General features: G+C 38.1%; 1 protein-coding gene across 4 annotated transcripts; it reads right to left on the bottom strand.

Moving 5' to 3' along the window:
- Positions 1–2,166: 2,166 nt before the first annotated feature.
- depdc7a (DEP domain containing 7, paralog a) lies at positions 2,167–18,230 on the bottom strand. 4 transcript variants are annotated; one of them, XM_067419400.1, is made up of 9 exons: positions 17,978–18,230; positions 11,433–11,865; positions 9,459–9,589; positions 9,165–9,357; positions 6,222–6,442; positions 5,786–5,928; positions 4,526–4,651; positions 4,058–4,136; positions 2,167–2,526 (listed from the first exon to the last, which is right to left on the bottom strand). In XM_067419400.1, the coding sequence occupies exons 2-9, from the start codon at positions 11,855–11,857 to the stop codon at positions 2,312–2,314; spliced, it is 1,533 nt and encodes a 510-aa protein (XP_067275501.1). In that variant the 5' UTR covers positions 11,858–11,865; positions 17,978–18,230; the 3' UTR covers positions 2,167–2,311. The 4 variants fall into 4 exon arrangements, with proteins under 4 accessions (XP_067275501.1, XP_067275500.1, XP_067275498.1 ...); XM_067419399.1 differs by lacking the exon at positions 17,978–18,230 and adding an exon at positions 17,680–17,832; XM_067419397.1 differs by lacking the exon at positions 17,978–18,230 and adding an exon at positions 14,875–15,007 and having other exon boundaries at positions 2,168–2,526.
- Between the last annotated feature and the right edge of the window lie 6,365 nt (positions 18,231–24,595).

Genomic DNA, 24,595 nt, shown 5'->3' on the forward strand with positions numbered 1-24,595 from the left:
TCAGATTTAAAAGAAATATATTTTGTGTAAAAGAAGTCATTTTTAAGCTATTTCATTTGTTGAATTATAAGAGCAGTTATGCACTTGCACTGTGCTCATATCATACATTTTTATACGGTTTTGTCATTCCACAGTCCCATGCCCTCCGCCGACTACGCAATTAAAGCTGTCAGTAGTAAATTATTGCAACTAATCTTTTAACAACCTCATAAGCGGTTGTTATCGTGCTTTGAAAAGTCTCATACAATCTCAAGACTGACAAGCACATGGATGTTCACTTCAATACAGACTTCAACATCTGTCTATAATTACAAACCCACCTATTTCCTGCCTTCATATTCTGAACACATGCAGATGTGTTTCTGTCTCTTATAATCCACCCTCATTAGGCTGTTGTGTAACCATTAGCAGCTCATGTTTGATGCTGTTGTTTTAACTTTCATCCCACCAGTAACTGTCCTTTGTTCACTAACTGAGCAGCCGGTGCATGTAAGACTGAGTTACAGTATCACATGCAGGAACAATCACATTTATACTCAATTTTGGGGAACATTGAAATCACCAAACCCAATCTTGTTGCTATGCCTAATTTGCACAGCGGGGCGCACATACAAGATGTATTGTCCTCCTAATAATCCCCATAACCTGATTGGCTTCATCACTAGGTCTCCTCTCCACCAATCAGCTGGTGTGTGGTGAGCGTTCTGGCGCAAAATGGCTGCCGTCGCATCATCAGGTGGGTGCTGCACATTGGTGGTGGTTGAGGAGATTCCCCCCTTCAATGTAAAGCGCTTTGAGTGCCTTGAAAAGCGCTATATAAATCGAACGCATTATTATTTATTATTATTATAAAACATTAATCAGTAACTGCACATGTTGGGCAACTGACCTTAGTTCAGCTAAAAATGAAAATTCTGTCATTAAAGAAAGTGTATGTAAGATTGTACCCAAAACTGGTACTGCGATCACTTTCAAGCGAGAGTAGAGCTGTCCCTCCCCCTCCCCCTGACTCGAGGTTGCCAGATATGCTGCAGGATCAGCAGGAATTTTGTCGCTGCAGATGTGGAAACTAAATCTGGCAACCTGGATGCAGAAACACTTCTGACTTCGTGATTGGTCGATAGGTGGAGGGCGGAGCTTCAGGCCAAAACACAACATGACAACATCAACATCAGTTGAGGGCTGCAACAACAACTTTTAAATGACAATTTCCTGTCTAGTGACATGTCAGGGCCATTTTATGATTAATTGGAATACATTTCTTACATACTGTTCCTTTAATTATTCATCCTCTTTGACACTTGACACAAACTGTTAAAAATTGTAAAACTGAATAACTATATGATGAACTCAAGCGTGATGCGTAACATGAGAATGAACCTCATTGGTTCTTGCACGTCAAGTAAACATGCTTGAGCTTCTGTTTACCAAAACTGATGTGTGAGTTGATGAATGTTTATGTGAATATAAGCCTAAATTCTATCTGTTCATATATATTATAAATTATTTATTTGCGCATTATTTTCTTTTATTTCATGTGCCTTGTAAACATTAATCGAAATATCTTCCCCTCTCTCTTGCAGTGACATCTCTTCCTTGATGACGTGTTTAATGGTGTGAGGGCGGGGCAACCTGTCACTCACGTGAGATCGACCAATAGCAAACCAGAGCCATCCATCAAATTTCCCATGGACAAAATCAAGTCCTGTCCTACATTTTTTCTTTTTCAAGAAGCCATTTCACTCAGATATACATCACAATAGGGAAGAAAAGTATACCACAGCTAAGGTATAAACTATCCGCTTCATGGCGACTCTAAATGGGAATGCCGAACAATTTATAAACAATTTGTAAGACAGAGTCGACATATCATGGTTATTATTTAAGAAATGGTAAATCTCACCAGAGCCTGTGACCTTGATGAACTCAAAGCAAATGAAACACTGAAATAGGACCTTCAGGATTCAGGCTGTCTTTGATGTTGCCTGATTTCATTTTCATATCTCAACAGTGCTGACAAAAAGAAAGGACTCTTACCTTCTATTCTGCAGCCTATTTTGTATTCTGTAGACATAATACTTTGTCTGATTTATACGTTTAAATTGTGATCTGTCGACAGGCAGTTTCAGAATAATATGTGATAATATTGTCATAATTTTGATGAAGAAAAAAAAAAGTGTTGATTGTCCAAATAATTAATACAGTCATAAGAGAAGTAGTATTCAGATTTTTCTATAATGTGTACATATTTACAACACACAAAATACTCTTTACATATTATACAATATTTGGAATATCATTTTAGATCCTATTAAATATAAACATTGGATATTCTGTTTCCAAAATATTGCACGAATATTTCAGGATGGCCTCTGTAGAACTGTCCGAGCAGACGGCGCTTCTCTTTCAAAGAGAGTTTAGTGTTCTCGTGAATTGTTTTAAGTAATGTCCAAAGCTCCTCTCTGGTCGTTTTCTGAACTGTTTCCATGTAATCTTTTCCAGTAAGACGGTGACAGTAAGTTGTTCCTACAAGAGGGAAGATTGACATTTATTTTCTTAGCAAATAAAGGGTCATGCTTACAAATACAGCTGGCAAACATCTACTAAGATTTCTGGTTAAATTTATTACCTTGATTACCAGGTAAATAAGGCTGTTTAATACAAATAGCGTAAATTAGGGTGACCACCTGCTAATAAGCTCAAGGGGGGACAAAGGGTGTGTTTCTGAGGGACAATGTGGGACACTGCCACCCCACGGGCAGACGGGCAGATAGTGGTTTACCCATTTCTAGCACATAGCACCTTACAAGGTATATTAATAATGCCCTATTCCCCTAAACATGTGTAGGCTAATTGCTGATGTATGCTCATGAATAGGCCAACCAATGTGTATTTTTGACAAAATATTTTGAACATTCAATGAATTGACAGATGCACTTCCACTTACGATTTACTTTAGCTATTTTACTTTACTTATTTTTCATTACAATTTATTCACTTTAAATAAATTATAATATCAAATTATAGGATTAGCACAATTTTTAGTTGCTCAACACCACAGGAACAGAAAAAAAAAAAGTTAAATTAAAGTTAAACTAAAAGTAAAGTGAACTCTAGAGGCTCACGGAATGAGGGGAAGGATGGTGAACTTCCATGTTAGTATAAAGTCTGCACTGCAAAAAATAAAAAATAAAATAAATTCTTACTTAGTATTTTTGTCTTGTTTTAAGTCTAAATATCTAACAATTCTTAAATTAAGAAACATTTACTAGACATGTAAAAAATATTGTCTTGTTTTGGGTGGAAAAAATCACTCAAAATTAAGCAAAATAATCTGCCAATGGTGAGAAAAATAATCTTGTTTTCTGCTTGAATTAAGATTATTTTTCTTACCCCATTGGCAGATTATTTGTCTTATTTTAAGCAAAAACTCTTTAAATAGAGGTATTTGTTCCCAAAACAAGACAATTACTTTTGTTTGATATTTTTTATTTATATTTTGGCTAGAAACAAGCGTAATACGAAAATACTAAGAAAAGCATTTTTTGCAGTTTAAGTCTGTGTCGTTTGACATCGTATTTTACTATGTCCGATTGAGAGAGACGTTTTGCAAAGGTCAAAAAAAAGCTCTCTCGGTCAACACCTTTCAGTCACAAATATTCATTTTCCCAGTCTTTCTTGTACCCACTCCTTCTCTTTTTAGTTGATGATTGCGGTGCCTCAGACTCCATTTTTCGAATAGGAAAGTGAATCTAAAAAGTTCCAAGTGTGTCTGGTATGCACGTGCGTACGCTGTCATGACAACAACGAAAAAGTTGACAACAGCAGTTCAACTGTGTGTCTGGCAACCGGTGGCAACAGTAGTGTGCTGAACTGTCAAGTAATGTTGGTTTGGCTACCTGAGGCACGAGGATATAGAGCGACCAACTTTTTAAGCAAGCATGCGTGACACGGTCTCAATTTGCGGGACGCATAAACGCTGTGCGCGCACGCGCTACGCGGGACGGGTGGTCACCCTAACGTAAATACATTTTTCAACATTTAATTCTTGTTTTACCTGTGATGACATCAGGATCTGTTCCTTTGATGATACTGGCCAATTTATCACTTACAAGGTTGTGCAGTGTGACGGGAATCTAGGGCAAAAGAGCAATCAAATTATTATTACAAACATTTTGGGAGTCCATGCTGTCAGTTTACTTTCTTTCAGGTTATTTGAAAGAAATCTCTCCTGCTCACCAAGGCTGCATTTATTTGATAAAAAATACAGTAAAACAGTAATATTGGGAAATAAAGTTAAAATTTAAAATAGCTGTTTTCTATTTTAATATATTGTAATATGTAATTTATTCCTGTAGTAAAAGCTGAATTTTCAGGATAATTACTCCAGTCTTCAGTGTCATGTGATCCTTCAGAAAGAAACTTCAACACCAAACTAGTGTATATTGCACCATATATGACTGGTTGTATTTGTGCAAATAGTGTGTATTTGGGTTTTAAAGGTCAGTCTAAGCTGTGGCCTCACCTTGAAGAGGTCGTGGTGGTTGTCCATCATGAAAAGAACCAGAAGATCAACCTTCCCCTTGGCTAGTTTAGTTCCATACACAATGGCATTGGAGAACGCCCTCTTTACTGCCATTCTGTTCTCTATCTACAGAACAAAACAAACAAACAGCTTGTCAATTGTCCGTATGGATGTAGGAATGGTATTCATGCAGGTCTTTTCTACTAAGAAGGACAACTGCAAATTACTTTAGTTTCGACATTTTTAAACAATGACACTTTTGTGACGTCAACATGGGGGGGCTCTGGCAGACCAATCACAGCATTTGCAGTCCGCGTAGAATTGACGCGTTGTTACATTTTTGAAGACATGCATGTCAGGGTACATCATAGGCTATGCATGCTACACACAGCCTACGACATAGCTGCGGCATACTCTCGACGCAGAAGTATAAATTGGGCTGTACTGTGCACTGCTGCATGCTTGATCAACATCAATTCCTGTATGGCCATTTTTCCCACATTTTGCAATTTGTTTCTTTCTATTACCATATCTCCAAACAAATTTTGCAACAATGACGATCATCTATATCAATCAGAAATTAAATCAGCGTGCTCATCATCCATAATCCTTGTCTGGATATCACCAGACCAAGCTCAATTTAAGACTGAACATTGGTCTGGGGAGTCTGCTCTGTATTTTCTACTGCACAAGAGACGTGATCAACGAGCATAAATTAAATGACTGTACGCAATTGGATAGTCCTTCAACCAATCAGACCACAAGAGGAGAAATAAGAAACACAGAAGTGATTCAGTCAAGAGCAGTAAATATTTTCTCTTTTGTTGTTTGATACACACATGACAGCAGGAATATTAGGCTGCCGTCACTTTAAGATCAAATGCACGGATCTAATATACTGTTACACATGTTTCTTTCTGTTTAGGTTCATTTAAGACATACAGTAAATTATTGTTTATGAGGATACTTGCAGAGATGGGAATTTTGACACAAATTGTGTGTATTTAACCATTCAAACCCCAAAAATGCGGCAAAAAGAACTAATTTTTCACAGCTTACTGCACTTCAGTGGTTTAAAATCGCTTGTTTTCAAACCACAATGCTTAAAAACGCAAGCAAACGATAAGCTTCTGTGACCGCGCAGCACAGCATCCGCGAGTGTAACCACCATACAGAGGAGTTAATCAGTATACCGCCCGCCACTGACACTGCCAGAGTCAAACTTTAATTCTCCACTAGTCCTCTTCTGATTATTTGTACCTCTTTGTGTAGTTTGATTTCCTGAGGGCCGGCGGCGAGGGCCATAAAGCGCAGTAACCTGCGGAGCTCCTCTCTGCTGCGTGAATCCTGCAGCTTCAGACACAGCTGAAGAGACTCCAGCGCCTGCTCCTGCTTCCCGTTCACTGCACACATGCACAATTATTCATATAGCAGTGCAATAATAATTGATCTTCCACTTATCACAGCTGATGTGTGTGTTGATGAATGTTTATATGGGAATAAAAGCCTAAATTCAATCTGTTCATCATATAAAATGATTGTGTCTCTTCAGAAAATGTGGACTAAACCAGACCGAACTGCCCAAGCTCAAATGTTGTGGGCAGGGCTGAGTTTGCTGGCATACAGGCTACTAATACGGCAAATTTAAGTCAATAAAAGTCAAGTCAAGTTAACATACACTGGACGGATGTCTTACCAAGCAGCTCGGAGACCCCTGAGTGGATGTCAAAGACGTGGTTGGTGAGCAGCGGTGGGTATTCAGACTGGCCGTAGTGCTGAACAAGGACTCCGTAGAGGAGCTGCTTGTACTGGGACGTCTCCTCGGCGCACTTGGCCAAACCTCGGCTCACATCCACCACCAACTGATCCGGAAGGAACTCCAGACAGTCCACAGCTGCTGACAACCAGCTGTCTGCTCTGTTAAAGAGATAAAGAAGATGGGGAGATCAGAAATCCAATTAAAAGGCCAGCCAGTCTAGAACATACACAACACTTAAAAGGCAAAGACAGAATAAATGAGAAGATATAGTATTATCAAGCATATAGTTTTATAAGATATATTATAAAGTATTTTCATTTATCACAAAGTCTGTCAGATGAAAAAGTGGGATTTCTACAACATATAAAGCTACACAATATAACTTTTTTGATTGAGTAAGCTGTACATATTTAACATCATTTATATGTACTTAGCATAATCATCAACTGATAGTTGACCCGATTTCGAGGGAGGACGTGATTTGAAATGACAGTCTGGTTAGCGTGACTCTAAAGGTTTGTTGCCACAACGAATGAGAAAATTGACCACAAACGCAAACCTAAAAAAATAAACTGTTATTTTGAACCACATTTCTTCTGCATAGAGGAACAGAGCCAAAGTACAACCAAAACAACGCTCTTCTGCAGGATGTATGCAGTTTTATTGTTTAACCACTAGAGGGCCACAAGTTTCATAGTGTAGTTGTAATTATTTAGATTTAAATACTTTATATATCCTTCTGTGGGCCCTATTTTATAGGGGTGTGCATTGGCACTGCCTTCACGATTCGATTCGATTACGATTCACCAGGTAACGATTCGAATTCAATTAGATTCTACGATGCATTGCGATGCATCAAAATTCTACTGCACACAAAGCAAATTTTTCATCAGTCATGAGGCAATACAAGCAGATATTAAACAACAGGTTGTATTGGCTGCTATGTGTCTCCTGTATCTTTGACATAAAAGTTATTAAATAAAATAAAATGTAATTAAATAAAATGCAATTAACCCTTAAATGCATGACTGTTTCACCATTCTTACATATTCGTTAGCCACCCAGATCTATATTTAACATGGATAGACCTCTACCTGTCCTGATAATATATAAAACTCCTGATTTTAGAGTAACAGCTACAGAAGAATAAAATAAAACCTATTTCGTTACCTTTTGGAGCTTGGAAGGATTCAGTTTGAGCAGATGTTTAATACCATCATCATATGACCTCGTCAGAGTTTACCAGTAGATTCAGCATCTGCGTCATATTCGCGATCTCCAGCATATTCTCCAAACTCATTTTCAACGTCTTCAAAATCAATATTTTGATCACTGACAGCTTCTTGACCACATCCATCATCAAGAGACAGTGACACTAACATATGATTGTGTTTAGTACTTGCTCTCTGAAGTAAATCACTGAGCCATTTCAAGTTTTGCAGATTATAATTATTGTTTCGTTTTCTGTCAGAGGTAACTATGAGTGAAAAGTCACTTCATCATTGGGTATCAGACATTGCCACCTTGTGGAATAAAGGGGAATTGCACATAATCGATTATGGCACTTTGCCGCATCGATGCTGAATCGTTCATGCCCCGCATCGCGATGCATCGCCGAATCGATTATTGTTGACACCCCTACTATTTTAACGACCTGAGTGCATAGCGCAGGTGCACTGAGCGCGTGTCCGAATCCACTTTTGCTAGTTTAACGACGGAAAAAATGGTTGCCGTGCCAGGCGCATGGTCCAAAAGGGTAGCCTAGAACTCTAGACGCACCCTAGCGGCAGCAAATCGAATCTGCTGTGAGTATCATCTAGCAACTTTCAATACATTCTGAGCTGTAAAACCCGAACTCTGGTCAGGCCAATCACATTGTGTATAGAGTCGGTAGGCGGGGCTTAACTAGGCGGGGCATGCTACTAGTAAACACAGAAGCTGGCGAACGGCGGTCTTTCGAATCATTTTTGGCAGCGACTCTGGAAGACTTGGAGTTAAGCTTTTCTCTGAGAAAAGAACAAAGAACGACACTGAAGTCATTCTTAAAAAGGGAAGGTTCAGAATTTTGCCGACTGGATACGCCGAATGTTTAATCTATCAACAACTCCGCCCCTCGGATTGAGCCCTGTCTATGGTGAGTTTCCAGACCTGGCTGGCTTGTCAGGCTAACAAAAGGGTAGAACCTAATGAGTCTCTTAATAAGTAATGGGTGTGTTTTGGGCGTAAGTTCAGTAAACCAATCATCTTTCATTCTCTTTAAAAGCCAGTTGCATTTCGCTATTTACATGGTTGAATTTGTGAGCGGAAAGACTGAACGCCTCTCCAGAGAGAAATCTTTTATTTCTAATATTTAAAAATGTGTGTATGCTTCTGCACATTCCTGTGTGTGTAATAAGCAGTGTGTACGTGTGCTGTGCACCCGCCTATAGGTGCATATTACTAACGTGCCCTTTAAATTACACAATAAATACTGCACAATTGACTTTTGACCAGGTTTTTGTTGGTCGAAGGTACAGTCGTTTTCAGTTCCTCAAAATAGCAACACAATGCGCCAACAATGCCCCTGAACACACCTCGTTTTCAGACCAGCACACCCATAGCCACACAAATTGGCATGAGTGCATTTGCTGTTTAAACAACGTGGCACTGGATGTGAAAATGATAACTGCGTCAGGCTGAAACTAGCAAAAAACTCTGATTCATCACTGAGATATAGTCTGCTTCATCACTTCATTTATGGTGAGGGTGGATAAGAAAAATTATGTTTGAACACTTTTGCATTGTGGTGTAGCAAACGCAGCTCATATTTCCTTACACTAAAACACCCCAGAAGAAAAAAGGACAGAGAGAAACAAAAAGAGATGTAGATAATCATCATACTGAGCCTCGCTGAAGGCCTTCAGGATCTCGCGGTCCAGGTAGCTGCTGGTGTAGAGCAGGTCTGGGTCGCTGTCCATGCTGTGGAGGGCCGGGCGAGGGCTCTCTTGACCCTCCAACAGGCTCTCCAGAAGCGGCAGTTCAATCAACTGCAGGAGCCTTAGTACCGTCTGCTGCCGCCATATCTCATCCATCACTGACACAGACAGTTACAACACATGTTAGTATAGTGATTTGAGGTGTTTACACAATCCTAAAAATGTCAAACTATGTTTCATGACATTAATGAAAACCTACACTCCTGTGATAACCCCAGATTCGTCATCTGCGGTGTGATGGTTGTGTTCATGTTTAGATTTCCTAAGACATCCTCCAGAGATTTCTCCGTTTTGCCAGGCGAGTTGTTTGAATACGCAGAATCCTCTTTCCTGAAGAAAACATCAGGCAATATTGTAAATATCATAAGTCTGAAATTGTTTACAACTATACTGAACAAGGTTCATGCATTCTTGTAGGAATCACCAAGGCTGCTTCCCTACTATATAGTTTCCAAATTCACAGTACTCATAAAAGAGTAGGCAAAAATGACCCGTATGCCCTACTACTTCCGGTGAGATTCTGAAGTGTGCATATGATGAAGTGTGCCTATCCCAACAGGATTTGTGAATGGAGGTGAAGCGACTGACATTGGTAGGTCACATGATAATGACAACATGATGAATGTAGTATATCCTGAATACCTCCATGCTACACACATTTTGTATATATAGAAACTTTTCAAAATAAGTACATACTCGAGAGAGAGTATGTGCTTTCAGACACAGCCCGTATATGGGCTGTAGTCCATGATTCACTGATGTTGACATGTCATGGGCCTTTCTAGAAAACAATTCAGAAAAATACCCAGCATTCAGTAAGATCTCTTTCCTGAAAGAAAAAAAAGAAACAAAACTACTGACAAGTAAATTATTAACTAGTTTTGCAAGGTGCAAAAACACTTCTATCTTAGTAGGTGATCTATTGTAAATTATATTGCTTCAAATATATTCTTTAAGGCTTTGTTTACCAAAAGTGAAAAGTGTCATAATTCTGATTTTCTTTCTTCAGTATGACAGAAAAAATAATAATAAATGATATGATAGTATAAATAAATATGCTTTACATAATATTTATATATTTTTCGTTTTTACATAATATTTATATATTTTTCGTTTTTTCATATTTTTGAAAGAAGTCTCTTATGTTCATTTATTTGATAAAAATGCAGAAATTATTACATTATTATTAAATTATTATTAAAATAATGTTTTAAAAAAAAATTATATACTTTAAAATATCATTTATTTCTGTGATCAAAGCTGAATCTTCAGCGTCATTACTCCAGTCTTCAGTGTCACATGATCCTTCAGAAATCATTATGATATGATGATTTATTATCAATGTTGGGAACGGTTCTGCTGCTTAATATTTTTTTATAACCTGTGATACTTTTCAGGGATTCTTTGATGAATAAAAAGTTCAAAAAAAGAATAGAATTTATTTCAAATTATTGTGTAACAACAGTATACACTACCGTTCAAAAGTTTAGGGGCAGTAAAGATCTTTCTTTTTTGAAAGAAATTAATACTTTTATTTAACACGAGTTGAATTGATAAAAAGTCATAATAAAAATGTATACTGTAAAAAAAAAAAATTCTTTGAACAAATGCTGTTCTTTTTAACTTTTGATTCATCAACGAATATACTGGAAAAAAAATCACAAGTTCTGAAAAATATTACGCAGCAGAACTGTTTCCAACATTGATAATAAATCAGCATATTAGAATGATTTCTGAAGGATCATGTGACTGAAGACTGGAGTATTGGTGCTGAAAATTCTATATTTTAAAGTATATTAGAAAATAATTAATTCAACTTTTAATAATATTTTATATTATTGTTTTTTCCCCCTGTATTTTTAGCATATGAGCATAAGAGGCTCCTTTCAAAAACATTAAAAATAGTAATGTTTCCAAACTTTTGACCGGTACTGTATATATTAAACATGTATTGAAAAATGTTGATATTTTGAATAATGTTGGTAACCAAACACCTTTGGTTAACATTGGCTTTAAATGAGCATTTTATATTAAGAAAGAAATTCACACAGCTTCGGAACAACATGAAGGTGAGAAAATGAATACAGACTTGTCAGAACAGAAGCACAAGTCTATAAGTTTCTTCATTTGGGACATATCTGACTCTAAGCAGAAGCGGTTGTGAGATATCTACCTGTTGTAGGGTGGGCTGTGCGTGTTCCTCTGTGTGCTGAGAGAGTTGTATCCGCTCTCAATGGTCTCTGAGCTCGATGTGCTGGGAGTCGGCCTGTTTATAAACCTGTACAGACTACAGCTGCTGTCCTCAAACTTCGCTTGCCTCTTTTCTTTCCCAAACACTTTAGTGTCCACCGCCTCAAAGACCCTGGCCTCCATGAGAGCCTGGCAGAGGCGAACCGCTTTGGAACGAGGCACTTCGGCATCCCCGCAGACTTTGCTCTGGATGATGTGAGCCAGAACCACGTCCACGGCCTCGGACCCCAGAAAGCAGTCGTGGTAGATTTTCAGATTGTGGCGTCTCCTCTTCACCTCCACCTGTGTCTGAAGGTTGTTGATGATGTTAGTCCAAATGTATGTGGCTCGGAATGGCTTCCCAGCCATCCCTGTGTCTGTCGAGAGATGGACTGGATTGAGAAACGGCAGAGATATTTCAGAATAATGATATCAACCTCCATTCCCGGGTTTCCCACACATTAAATAAGTCTAGCTTTTGGCTGAAAGGACACACATTTTGGAAAATGTAATAGGTTTAAGACCTGCTTTACAACAAGAACGATTTTAGCCTCATTAGGATGATGACGTTCTGTTATATTTGTGGCCTGGATTTACCCATTCTCATCGAATTAGTATCATTATTAAACTTTATAGTTATCATTACTATTACAGTTATCGCCCTTAAATACGGTCCCATAATGCGTTAGCTTGATTGGAAGTTTCTTCATTAGCAAGGTGGACACAAACTGACATTACATGTGCCAATATTCATGAGTTTTGCAGTTTAATGCGGTTTGAAATCAATTGTAACAATACATTACAAGCACACTTTGGCACTGTCTGTTAATACTGGAATAAGTCTACAAAAGGACGCTTCTTCAGACTTTTGAAACTGGACCAATGGGTTTCAGTTTACCCATATTTTATTTTAGCACTTTATCATTTTAATCAACGTGACGGTTGCAGAACACTGAGTTTCCCATATTTTCTCTCACGGGTGTAATGCTGGGCTAAAGTGAAAGCTTTTGCAGATCCTTCTTCCAACACAAAAAGCATCTGCTGCCAAGATCAATACCGCCTTATAAATGACACTGGGGAAGGTTGATCATTTCTCGCAAGAAGCATTTCCTGCACAATTTAATGTGCATCCCTGAGGTAATGATGAAGGTCTAAATTACCCATTAGGATCAGGATATTTACTAGGGGTGGCTTGAAACCTCCAGGACGACTGTTGTGATTACATAGAGATTCCCTACACACACACACACACACACACACACACACACACACACACACACACACACACACACACGCACACGCACGCGCGCGCCTAGCCTTCAATGAAGGCTCAAGTGAACAACAGCTGGCTGCAATATAAAAGATTCTCTCTATCCACAGCAGTTCAAGAGATTTCCCGGGAGTCTGGGATGCAGCAACTAGTTGTGTGAATATAGTCATTGTTTGCCCTTGTGAAAAAGAAGCATATTTTAGAAAACAATAAAAGAATTTGCAAAAAAACATTCTGTATATTTTTATGAAGCGTATGTGACAGACTTGTGCTACTCGTGTGGCACTTAACTGTATTTTCCTTTTTGAAGTGACTCCAATCATATTTCAAGAAATTTAAAACCATCATGGCAAACAGTGCGCATCTGAAGAAAATAATCCATTATTTATCAGCTTTAAAATATCGGCCAAATTTTCCATTCAGGCAGATATTGTGGCAGATATATCGTACATCCCTATTTTTTACAATTAAATGAAACCGCAGATAGTTTACATTTATATTTAAAAAAATCATATTATATTAAATTCACTTAAGAGTGCTTTACAACAAAGCCCAATTAAGCAAGACTTAAGTACATCTTTATTTATAATTTCATAATTTCTTTTATTGTCTTTGAAATACGGTGAAAGTGTACTGCAAAATGTGCTGACAAGCGTTTATTGGGGAATTAAAATATACTTTGATGTAATTTCTACGGAAACTAAACACTTTACATGTGCTTTAGTATGTTAGTCAATCAAAATAAGTGTACTTTTGGAAAGCATGACAAAAGATGATTAAAACGTGATTTAAAATGCACGTTTTAATGTAAAACTTATAACAAAGTGTACTTTTTTAAGTGTTCTTAAGTGTGTTAATAAAAATGACTAAACTTAAGTGGCTTTTTATAATGTTTATTGTATGATTTTCAAATATTTTTTTCAATCTGAAATAGGCTGTACTCCAGATGCATATTCAATACAATTAAGTGCATTTCTATTCCACACTGTACAAATCCGGACAAGCCATAATTATCAAGTCAGAAACAAAAACTTCAGTTAGATTTGACTTAACTCATCAGATGCATCAATAACCGCTCCATCTGATAAACTAGTTGATAAGGTATCTTCCTTGTCATTTAAGCTTTAGTTCATTTGCATGCCGCTAGTTGAGCACCTGTTTCAGTATTTGCTGAGATTTTAATGTTAAGTTAACCATTTGAAATGATTTACTTATAGATGTCACTGAACTTTACCTAAAACACAGTTGTGATACATTATTGGTATGGAAAGGCTAAAGTTCATAACACAATGTAATAACTCCATTAAAACAGCAGAGATTTGCCATGGTATGTCCACAATGACCACTCTAACATACTCGAACACGGTCATATCATGATACATTTTTTCTGTTCATTTGTTAGTGTGCATGAATAATAGCAGTATTGCATTAGCCTATCATATTGCTTCAAATTAGAATCCGAGATCTATCCATTAGGGGACAGTAGAAGAGTCACCATGGTGTTTATCCCTATGGATGGACAGAAGGCATCTGATGGGATTTCACTCCTCTCATGATGGGCAGCACACACTCCTGTGTTTGCCCAACACTCAGATAAATAATCCCAGAGGGAGAACACCTAATGATTGCACATCTACACTAGGCTATTATTATGACACAGAACAACTTGAAAACAACTTAGCACAAACACAAACTCTACTAATCTGTCTTAAGTGTACTACAAGTGTAGCCTACTAAGAGCTCTACTAGTTTGTCAAGCACAGACAAGCCAAACGGTTTTACCCTCTGGCTACTGTAAATGCACAACATGTAATGCAAACATTTGCCAGCTAAACCTCCTTAAATGAATATGATTACCTATTTAAACTGCCTAAAATCACTTTAGCATGTAAATTGAATTGTGATAATCAGTGTAAACATTATAGCCTACAAATGACAAAATCATACAATTTCATAAATAAAATGCAATCATATGCACACTATTTTAATATTAGCTTAATTTGTATTACGTTTGATTAAAAGAAAACGTAATATTAGATTAACAGCATTCAAATTGCAAATGCACAATATAACTTAGTTAATGAAATCAAAACAGCCAGTAAAGGAAGAAACCTACCTGGAGGTCTGTGCATGTGATGTGTGTAGTTCAGGTTAAAGCTGGATGTCTATGTAAAGCATCTTCTTTTAGTCTCGCGCTGTAAATAATGTTCACTCTCGCGTGCTCTATCGTTATACTGTCCACAACACAAGCCGAGCCTACGGCAGCAGCCCGCGCGCTCTCACTCACACCCTCTCCGTGACGTCACGAGGGCAGTCAGTCGACAGATCATTAGCATTATAATGGTTTCATTTACACTAGAGCAGTCCCCAAAACTTGCAAATAATAAACAAGCGCCACTAAATGTAAATAGTTATAAAGACAATTTTGGACTTTTTAGAGATGTTAAGATTTAAGGTCTACAAAAAATGTCAATAGAAACCATAGTTCCAGCCAAAACACCACAGACTAGACCACATTTGGCGTTCCTACTGTAAAACTGTGGTATAACCTTTGTGAAAAGTGTGCTTCATTTTATTGAATGTGCACTTAGTGTTATGCCTGAAAGAAGTACACTTATTTTAATGTGTTGACTAACATATCTAGCCTATTCTAAAGAACATAGGCTACAGGATAGGCGACTTTTTATAATTTGAACTGGATTGTGCTGTCCGATATTTCACTTAAATATACGTTTTAAATGTACTTCACCATTACAAAGTGTAAATATACAAGTTTTAATAGAACTATAAAGACATGTCATTTTGAAATTACTCTTCAAAACAGCACTCAAGTTCAAATAAATGCATTTAATTGGCCAGTAAATGTAAAGTATTTTACATTTTCATTTAATTTCGAGCAAATAAGTGTCCGAAAACATTACATTCAGTTCGCAATAGTATACATTCTGTTACACTTTTACGGTGTTGTTAAAGCATACACACGTTGTTGTGTAGGCCTACACTGTAAAAAAATGTGGTTGTTTTTTGTTGGTTTAACTTAAAAAAGTAAGTAACCTGGTTGCCTTAAAATTTTGAGTTTATTGAAATTAAAAATTTGAGTTGATACAATGAAGGAAATTTGTTTAATAAATAGAAACTCAAAATATTTTTGTATCTGAACCACATAAAAAATGTGATAAATCATGAAAATAGCACAATTTGGCATGTTTCACTGCATCATCAGAAATAAAACACACACAATTACCCAATATGCTTAAAACATCTTTTAATAATCTTTTAATAAAGGTTGTCGATTCTCAAAAAATGTTCATTGTATTAACTCAAAATTTCAATTTCAATGAACTCAAAATTTTAAGGCAACCAGGTAACTTTTTTTTCGAAATAATTTTTTACAGTGTACGTGCTAACAACATGTACTTACTTACTATAGGGTTAGAGTTAGAAATAGGGTTTTGTTTGGGATTAGTTGAATGTAATTATGCACAATTTACTGTTATTACTACTGTCAGTACATGTAACCTGTAACAAAGACACTTTAAAATGTTTTTGCTGTGGCGTATATACTTTTACAACTATATTATTTCCTTAATAAGTAGCATACTCTAGTTTAAAAGCATAGTGTATTTATTTTTCACAAGGGAATAAGAACGACTGTCACAAAAATGTTTGAATGAGATCTGATATTTGTTTATTATGATTAACGGCCTGGCCTGGAACCCTTGGAAATTAATGTTTTTTAATAAATCAACATAAAGTCTGCACGTATCAATCTTAAGAGGTCAAAGTCTGTATGAGTCGTCTTATGTATCACTGGAATAAATGTTGGTGCTTATCAAGACCTTATTAAAACTTTGAACAGAAATAATTCTGATAACCATAAAACCAACAAAGCTCTCACACCATGGTGGTTTTAAATGACATAGAGTTCTTAGAAAACTTTACTCAAAACACTGAAATCTACCAAAGGGTTCTAAGTTCGAGGAATTTATCCAGGATTTAAGTTACTTGGAAAAGTTAACAGACTGTGTCTAGCAAGGTCTGAGAAAGCTGTAACTTAATATGCAAATATCATATTTAATGCATCGCTGCATATAACGATCTCTGCATAGTATACCAACTTGGTTTAAGCCGTTTTTGACTGTATGCATTTGCAAGTCATACCAACCAATGTAAAAGTTTGTTCCATAAAAACCTTTAAGTTATTAGGTCAGCTCATGAAACTCTGATTTGAATAATGCAAACAGAGCTGAATCCAGCATGAACAAGAAATCAGTAACAACAATTTGAGAGTATTTGAGAATGCAATTGACAAAGGACATAAAACATGTCATGAGAACATGTGATTTTTGTTAAAACATTCATTGTAAAAGATTAGGAAGTATTGAGTTTTTACAAAAGCTCATCAACAATATCTTAACCAGACTTTAGTCCTCAGCATCAAAGGAAGAGTCAGATTAGACTGTCTGTATTATTAGTATGTAAGTGTAAAGAAACCGGATAGACAGGGGGAGGGATAGGATCTATTTAGAAAGGCCCTCTCTATGGCTCTTCCGTGGTCATCTTCTCATAATGCTTTGTCACAGATTCCAGGCCAATGGATTGAAGGCAGAATTTGCCTCTCAATGCTAGCTTTCACACTCTTCAGGGGGTCTCATTCACTCCTTTTTCCCAAGTCATTAGCCCTTTTGCTGTCCCTCCCAGCCACAGAGCACTTTTGCATTCCAATAAACACAGTATATGCCAGTCAAACTTCCACAATGTAAATCTTCCATATGAGTCAAATAACAGTAAGTTTCATATTTTGTAATGAACTGGCCCAAAAATCTTTTTAAAGACATACATAAAAGTCTGAATACTACAGAATATGGTAGTACTAACTGTATAAGAAAGCGGTTGGGTAAGTTTAGGAAAGTTTACTTACCTGTTCAGAAGAACAAACAATGAAAAGTTTCCAACGTTAGCCTAAGCCCATGCCAAATATATTATATTCCATAAAAAGAAAATAATTTCTTTGTAAAAGCGGCGCTTCCAACAACATAAAACACATGTGTGTCACCAGAGCTGGTTCTGCCACTTCTGCGTCCTACACTCGTGTGCGGTGATGTTGTTGTATAAACCTGTGTCGCAAGCTAAAGCATTTTTTCTTTCCTCTGATTAAACATAGCCCTATTGCTCTGGGTTAAATTATGCTGTAGAACCTGTTGGAAAGGTCACTGTACCTGGCTGTTGATCCGGTTTTCTTATCAAGCATCCAGAGTAACCTTTCCTTCCTTTAAACTGCCCATCTGAGCACTGTATGAAGGGTGGTTTATCAGCTGGGCTTGATGGGAACACATGAGGTGTGATAAGTCATTGCATCTAAAAGGGGCAATTAATGTTGACCAGGGTGTTACACTTTTTGTCAGGTTTATTGGTCTGGTCATGTCTGACACATCACATGAACGGAATGTCTTCTGGAATGTTTGCAGCTCTTGAAGAACTATCCAGGTCACATTCCCCCTAAAATCAAAAGAATTTAAAAAGAAAATGGACAAATGACTTTTTTTGGCACAACTAAGACTGCAGATTTAAAAAAACGATACATAGACAGACAGACAGATAGATAGACAGATAGATAGATAGACAGATAGATAGATAGATAGATAGATAGATAGATAGATAGATAGATAGATAGATAGATAGATAGATAGATAGATAGATAGATAGATAGATAGATAGATAGATAGATAGATAGATAGATAGATAGATAGATAGATAGATAGATAGATAGATAGATAAGCTTGGTCATATCTTGTTATAATGAAACCATTCACGCTGAAGTTCCTGTCTGCTGAGCTGAAAGTATCTCCAGGATGGATGGATGGTTAGCGGGTGGATTGTATCAATTGCCCATCAACAAATTCCAGTCTCATTGAAACCAGAACATTGAGTTGATCAGTCTCAAAGAGTCCTCTCAGCTCTGCTCCCACACAAGCCCAACACCATGTTCCTATCAATATTCATGTGTCTCAGCGTTTGGGACTGGACAAACATCCAGTTCTCCTAGCAATATGCAGCCTGGAATCTACCAACGCCCCTCACTGGATTGAACTATACAGTGGCTTCCTTCATGACAAACCATTTGTAGACATTGAAGTCTTTGTTTTCAGCCATAGAGATGTTCGATTTTGCACCATTGTGGCTTACAACAATCATATTTTATTCAACAGTCCTCTGACCCAGCCGGACTGAAGTCACAGTCTCAGCCACATGACTGAATATTTTTTCCATGAGATAACGGAAAAACAGTAAGGATATGCATAGGAAACTGCTTAGAGATTTTGATTGAACTCATAAAGGGCACAGGCATGCACTCTAAAAAGAAATTCATGGGAATCAAATTAATTGATTTCATTTAATCATGATGCTTTTTCGAATATTACCTTTCATGCAGTGTGTAATATAGCTGTTTGTGATGCAAAAGATCTGCAAAGTTTTAAAGATCAAAGTGCACAAGTGTTATTGTTGCCTAAAAGAAAGAATCAATTCTGACCTGCTGAAATTAGTCATCAGTAACACTCCAGTCCAGTCTCACTTCCTGTTACATACCTATGTAACAAACTAACACATTTGCATAATGCCAGCATATGGTCTTCATTGGCTGATTTTCACTCGCCCTCAAACACTATAGTTGTAGCTGAGAAGAGTTTGGTTTATGTTGTTGACATGTCGAGAACAACCTGTTTTCTTTGCTGTGAATACAATAAAACCAACACCATTCTTCATATCACTACGCATGCAGTGCTGAGAAAGCCTCCAGAGCTGATATTCAGATATGGTAATGAGCTTTTGGTTTACGACATGCGCTGTAAGCATCCAATCAAATCAGTCTGACCAACCAAATCATTTAGACCAATCACAACAGACCAAGTATAGGTCTCTGCAGGATAGTAATAGGAGTTACCAGATCAGTGGGCGAGGCAATAAACAGAAGGGCGTTTTTCACTGCGTTACCTGATGTGCCCACGTCACAGTGTGGGTAGGGTTTAGAGGTAGGGTCGGGTGAAGGAAATAATTTTCATTGCGTGATTTATAAACACCTATCAGTTTGAAAACACCCACACATTTAGAAACATTCACATTTGTTGAGCAATCACAACAGACTGGGTCATCTGACCAATCAGAGCAGAGTAGACCAATCACAACAGACTGGTCCATCTAACCAATCAGAGCAGAGTAGACCAATCACAACAGACTGGGTCATCTGACCAATCAGAGCAGAGTAGACCAATCACAACAGACTGGGTCATCTAACCAATCAGAGCAGAGTAGACCAATCACAACAGACTGGTCCATCTGACCAATCAGAGCAGAGTAGACCAATCACAACAGACTGGTCCATCTAACCAATCAGAGCAGAGTAGACCAATCACAACAGACTGGTCCATCTAACCAATCAGAGCAGAGTAGACCAATCACAACAGACTGGTCCATCTGACCAATCAGAGCAGAGTAGACCAATCACAACAGACTGGTCCATCTAACCAATCAGAGCAGAGTAGACCAATCACAGCAGACTGGGCCATCTGACCAATCAGAGCAGAGTAGACCAATCACAACAGACTGGGTCATCTAACCAATCAGAGCAGAGTAGACCAATCACAACAGACTGGGTCATCTAACCAATCAGAGCAGAGTAGACCAATCACAACAGACTGGTCCATCTGACCAATCAGAGCAGAGTAGACCAATCACAACAGACTGGTCCATCTGACCAATCAGAGCAGAGTAGACCAATCACAACAGACTGGTCCATCTGACCAATCAGAGCAGAGTAGACCAATCACAACAGACTGGGCCATCTGACCAATCAGAGCAGAGTAGACCAATCACAACAGACTGGTCCATCTAACCAATCAGAGCAGAGTAGACCAATCACAGCAGACTGGGCCATCTGACCAATCAGAGCAGAGTAGACCAATCACAACAGACTGGTCCATCTGACCAATCAGAGCAGAGTAGACCAATCACAACAGACTGGTCCATCTGACCAATCAGAGCAGAGTAGACCAATCACAACAGACTGGGTCATCTAACCAATCAGAGCAGAGTAGACCAATCACAACAGACTGGGTCATCTAACCAATCCGAGCAGAGTAGACCAATCACAACAGACTGGTCCATCTGACCAATCAGAGCAGAGTAGACCAATCAGAGCAGAGTAGACCAATCACATCAGAAAAAAAGTTTACCATTGTGCTGAAGAGAACTAACTACAGTGGGTATGGAAAGTATTTAGACCCCCTTAAAATTTTCACTCTTTGTTATATTGTAGCCAGTTGCTAAAATCATTTAGGTTCATTTTTTTTCTTATTAATGTATACACAGCCCCCCATATTGACAGAAAAACACAGAATTGTTGACATTTTTGTAGATTTATTAAAAAAGAAATACTGAAATATCACATGGTCCTAAGTATTCAGACCCTTTGCTCAGTATTGAGTAGAAGCACCCTTTTGATCTAATACAGCCATGAGTCTTTTTGGAAAGATGCATTAAGTTTTTCACACCTGGATTTGGGGATCCTCTGCCACTCCTCCTTGCAGATTCTCTCCAGTTCTGTCAGATTGGATGGTAAACGTTGTGGTGGAGAGCCATTTTCAGGTAGACAGTCAAGAACAGTCACAGAGTTGTTGTGAAGCCACTCCTCCGTTATTTTATCTGTGTGCTTAGGGTCATTGTCTTGTTGGAAGGTGAACCTTCAGCCCAGTCTGAGGTCTTGAGCACTCTGGAGAAGGTTTTTGTCAAGGATATCCCTGTACTTGGCCACATTCATCTTTCCCTCGATTGCAACCTGTCGTCCTGTCCCTGCAGCTGAAAAACACCCCCACAGCATGATGCTGCCACCACCATGCTTCACTGTTGGGACTGTATTGGACAGGTGATATTTTTCTCCACACATACTGCTTAGAATTTAAGCAAAAAGTTCTATATTGGTCTCATCAGACCAGAGAATATTATTCCTCACCATCTTGGAGTTCTTCAGGTGTTTTTTTAGCAAACTTTCATGTGTCTTGCACTGAGGAGAGGCTTCCGTCGGGCCACTCTGCCATAAAGCCCCGACTGGTGGACGACTGCAGTGATGGTTGACTTTCTGACTTTGACAGGTGTGTGGCTTTCCTAATCAAGTCCAATCAGTATAATCAAACAGAGCTGGACTCAAATGAAGGTGTAAGAACCATCTCAAGGATGATCAGAAGAAAAGGACAGCACCTGAGTTAAAAATATGAGTCACAGCAAAGGGTCTGAATACTTAGGACCATGTGATATTTCAGTTTTTCTTTTTTAATTAATATGCAAAAATGTCAACAATTCTGTCTTCCTGTCAACATGGGGTGCTGTGTGTATATTAATGAGAAAATACTAAATACTTAACTGATTTTAGCAAATGGCTGCAATATAAAGAGTGAAAAATGTAAGGGGGTCTGAATACTTTCTGTACCCACTGTATATTCTTTGCAATGTATAGCTTGTAATGAGGTTGTGTGTGGCTACACGAACTGATACACTACATTAACCATATGAGCAATGATTACACTGATGACAGGGACAAATAATATCTTACTTGTTTAAATTGTATGCTGTTCGCAGTTAATTTAATCTGAAATAGATCGTTTCAACTTCATTATGTAGACATTTTGTTTTCTCAATGAAAATTCTGCAGATTGTATAAGTGATGTTCTTGATTTGGTTGGTCAAAATTCACAGACCACACAGACAATGCACTCACTTCACAATTCCTCTAGTGAAGTGATGTGAAGACAGGCTAAAGATTAACCAGCCTCTCCCTCTGGAAGTATGCGAGAATGCTGAGTGATATAAATCACCCCTATCCACAGGTCACATCATACCGCCACTTACAAATCGACAGCATCACTGCCTTTCCCTGCAGAAAGAGGAACAAAGACAACAGACAACACACACAAAATATATATGACAGAATATAACTTCCTGTTTGAGGCTCATGTGGTAGAAACACTTTCATGCAGCTGCCTTATTGTTTTAATCAGTCTCCAAAAGCTGCTTGATGTATTTGGAAACTTAAGGTCAAGCTGTAAGTTAGTCCTTGTATTTTGATTTATGATAATGAATCTGAGTAATATGATTTTTTTTTTTTTTTTGGGCTTTGTTATCTAGCATAAGCCGTCAGTCTTTGTTTTGCCTGCGTCAAGAGCTCCTGTGACGGTGTTTCACTAATAGCAGGGAACTGATAGTGGTTCACTGATAGCAGGGAAATCTGAAGTGGACTCAAGTGTAAAGACAAAACAAAGTTTAGTGGTCATAAAAGCAGACACAAAAAGTTAAAGGTATCATTGTGAAATGAAAATTCTGTCATAATTTACTCACACTTATGTCTTTCTTTCATCTGTGAAATACAAAAAAATATATTTTGAAGAACATTGGTGACCAAACCACATGATTACCATTAACTTGGTAATAGTAAAAAAAACCTGATATATATATTGTAAACCAAATAGGTTTCGGAAACTATCCCTTTAACTCAACTAACATTTACAGTATATTGACATTTCTCTTCTCATGTTATTATTTATATGCCTTCATATGTATGCTTGTCACATTACTTTTATATTAAGTGATCCAAGTGCATATACATATTGTTTATTATATATAGGCAGTATTATTTAGCCTCATGCTTATGGATGAATCACAGCATTGTGTGTGTATGTACACCGATCAGGCATAACATTATGACATACGATTGTGTCGGTCTCCTTTAGCTGCCAAATCAGCCCTGATCTGCCAAGGCATGGACTCCACTTGACCCCTGAAGGTGTGCTGTGGTATCTAGCACCAAGATGTTAGCAGTAGATCCTTTAAGTCCTGTAAGTTGTGAGTTGGGGCCTCAATGGATTGGACTTGTTTGTTCAGCTCATCCCACAGATGCTCGATTGGATTGAGATCTGGGAAATTTGGAGGCCAAGTCAACACCTCAAAGTAGTTGTGCTCCTCAAACCATTCCTAAACCATTTTTGCTTTGTGGCAGGGGACATTATCCTGCTGAAAGAGCCACAGCCACTAGGGAATACCGTTTCCACAATGCTTAGGTGGTACGTAACATCCAAATGGATGGCAGGACCCAAGGTTTCCCAGCAGAACATTGCCCAAAGCATCACATTGCCTCTGCCCGACTTGCCTTATTCCCATAGTGTATCCTGGTGCCATGTGTTCCCCGGGTAAGCAATGCACACACCCCCTGCCATACATGTGATGTAAAAGAAAATGTGATTCATCAGACCAGGCCACCTTCTTCCATTGCCTGCAGTTCTGATGCTCACGTGCCACTGTTGGTGCTTTGGGCGGTGGACAGGGGTCAGCATGGGCACCCTGACTGATCTGTAGCTATGCAGCCTAATACACAACAAACTGCGATGCCTTGTGTATTTTCACACCTTTCAATCAGAACCAGCATTAGCTTCTTGAGCAATTTGAGCTCCAGTAGCTCGTCTGTTTGATCAGACCACACGGGGCAGCCTTCAATCCGTACGTTCATCAATGAGCCTTGGCCGCCCCTGACCCAGTTGCCAGTTATTGACCACTGCAGACCGTGAACACACAAGAGCTGCAGTTTTGGAGATGCTCTGACCCAGTCGTCTAGCCATCACAGTTTAGCCCATGTCAAACTAGATCAAATCCATAATCAGAGATAATCAGTGTTATTGACTTCACTTGTCATAATGGTCTTAATGTTATGCCTGATCAATCAGTGTATTATATTTATTAAAAAATTAAGACACCGCTGAAAAATCTGCAGTTTCTATGGATTTATTATTTATATG

The sequence above is a fragment of the Pseudorasbora parva genome, chromosome 16 (assembly GCF_024679245.1).
Source record: "Pseudorasbora parva isolate DD20220531a chromosome 16, ASM2467924v1, whole genome shotgun sequence".
Lineage (NCBI taxonomy): Eukaryota > Metazoa > Chordata > Actinopteri > Cypriniformes > Gobionidae > Pseudorasbora > Pseudorasbora parva.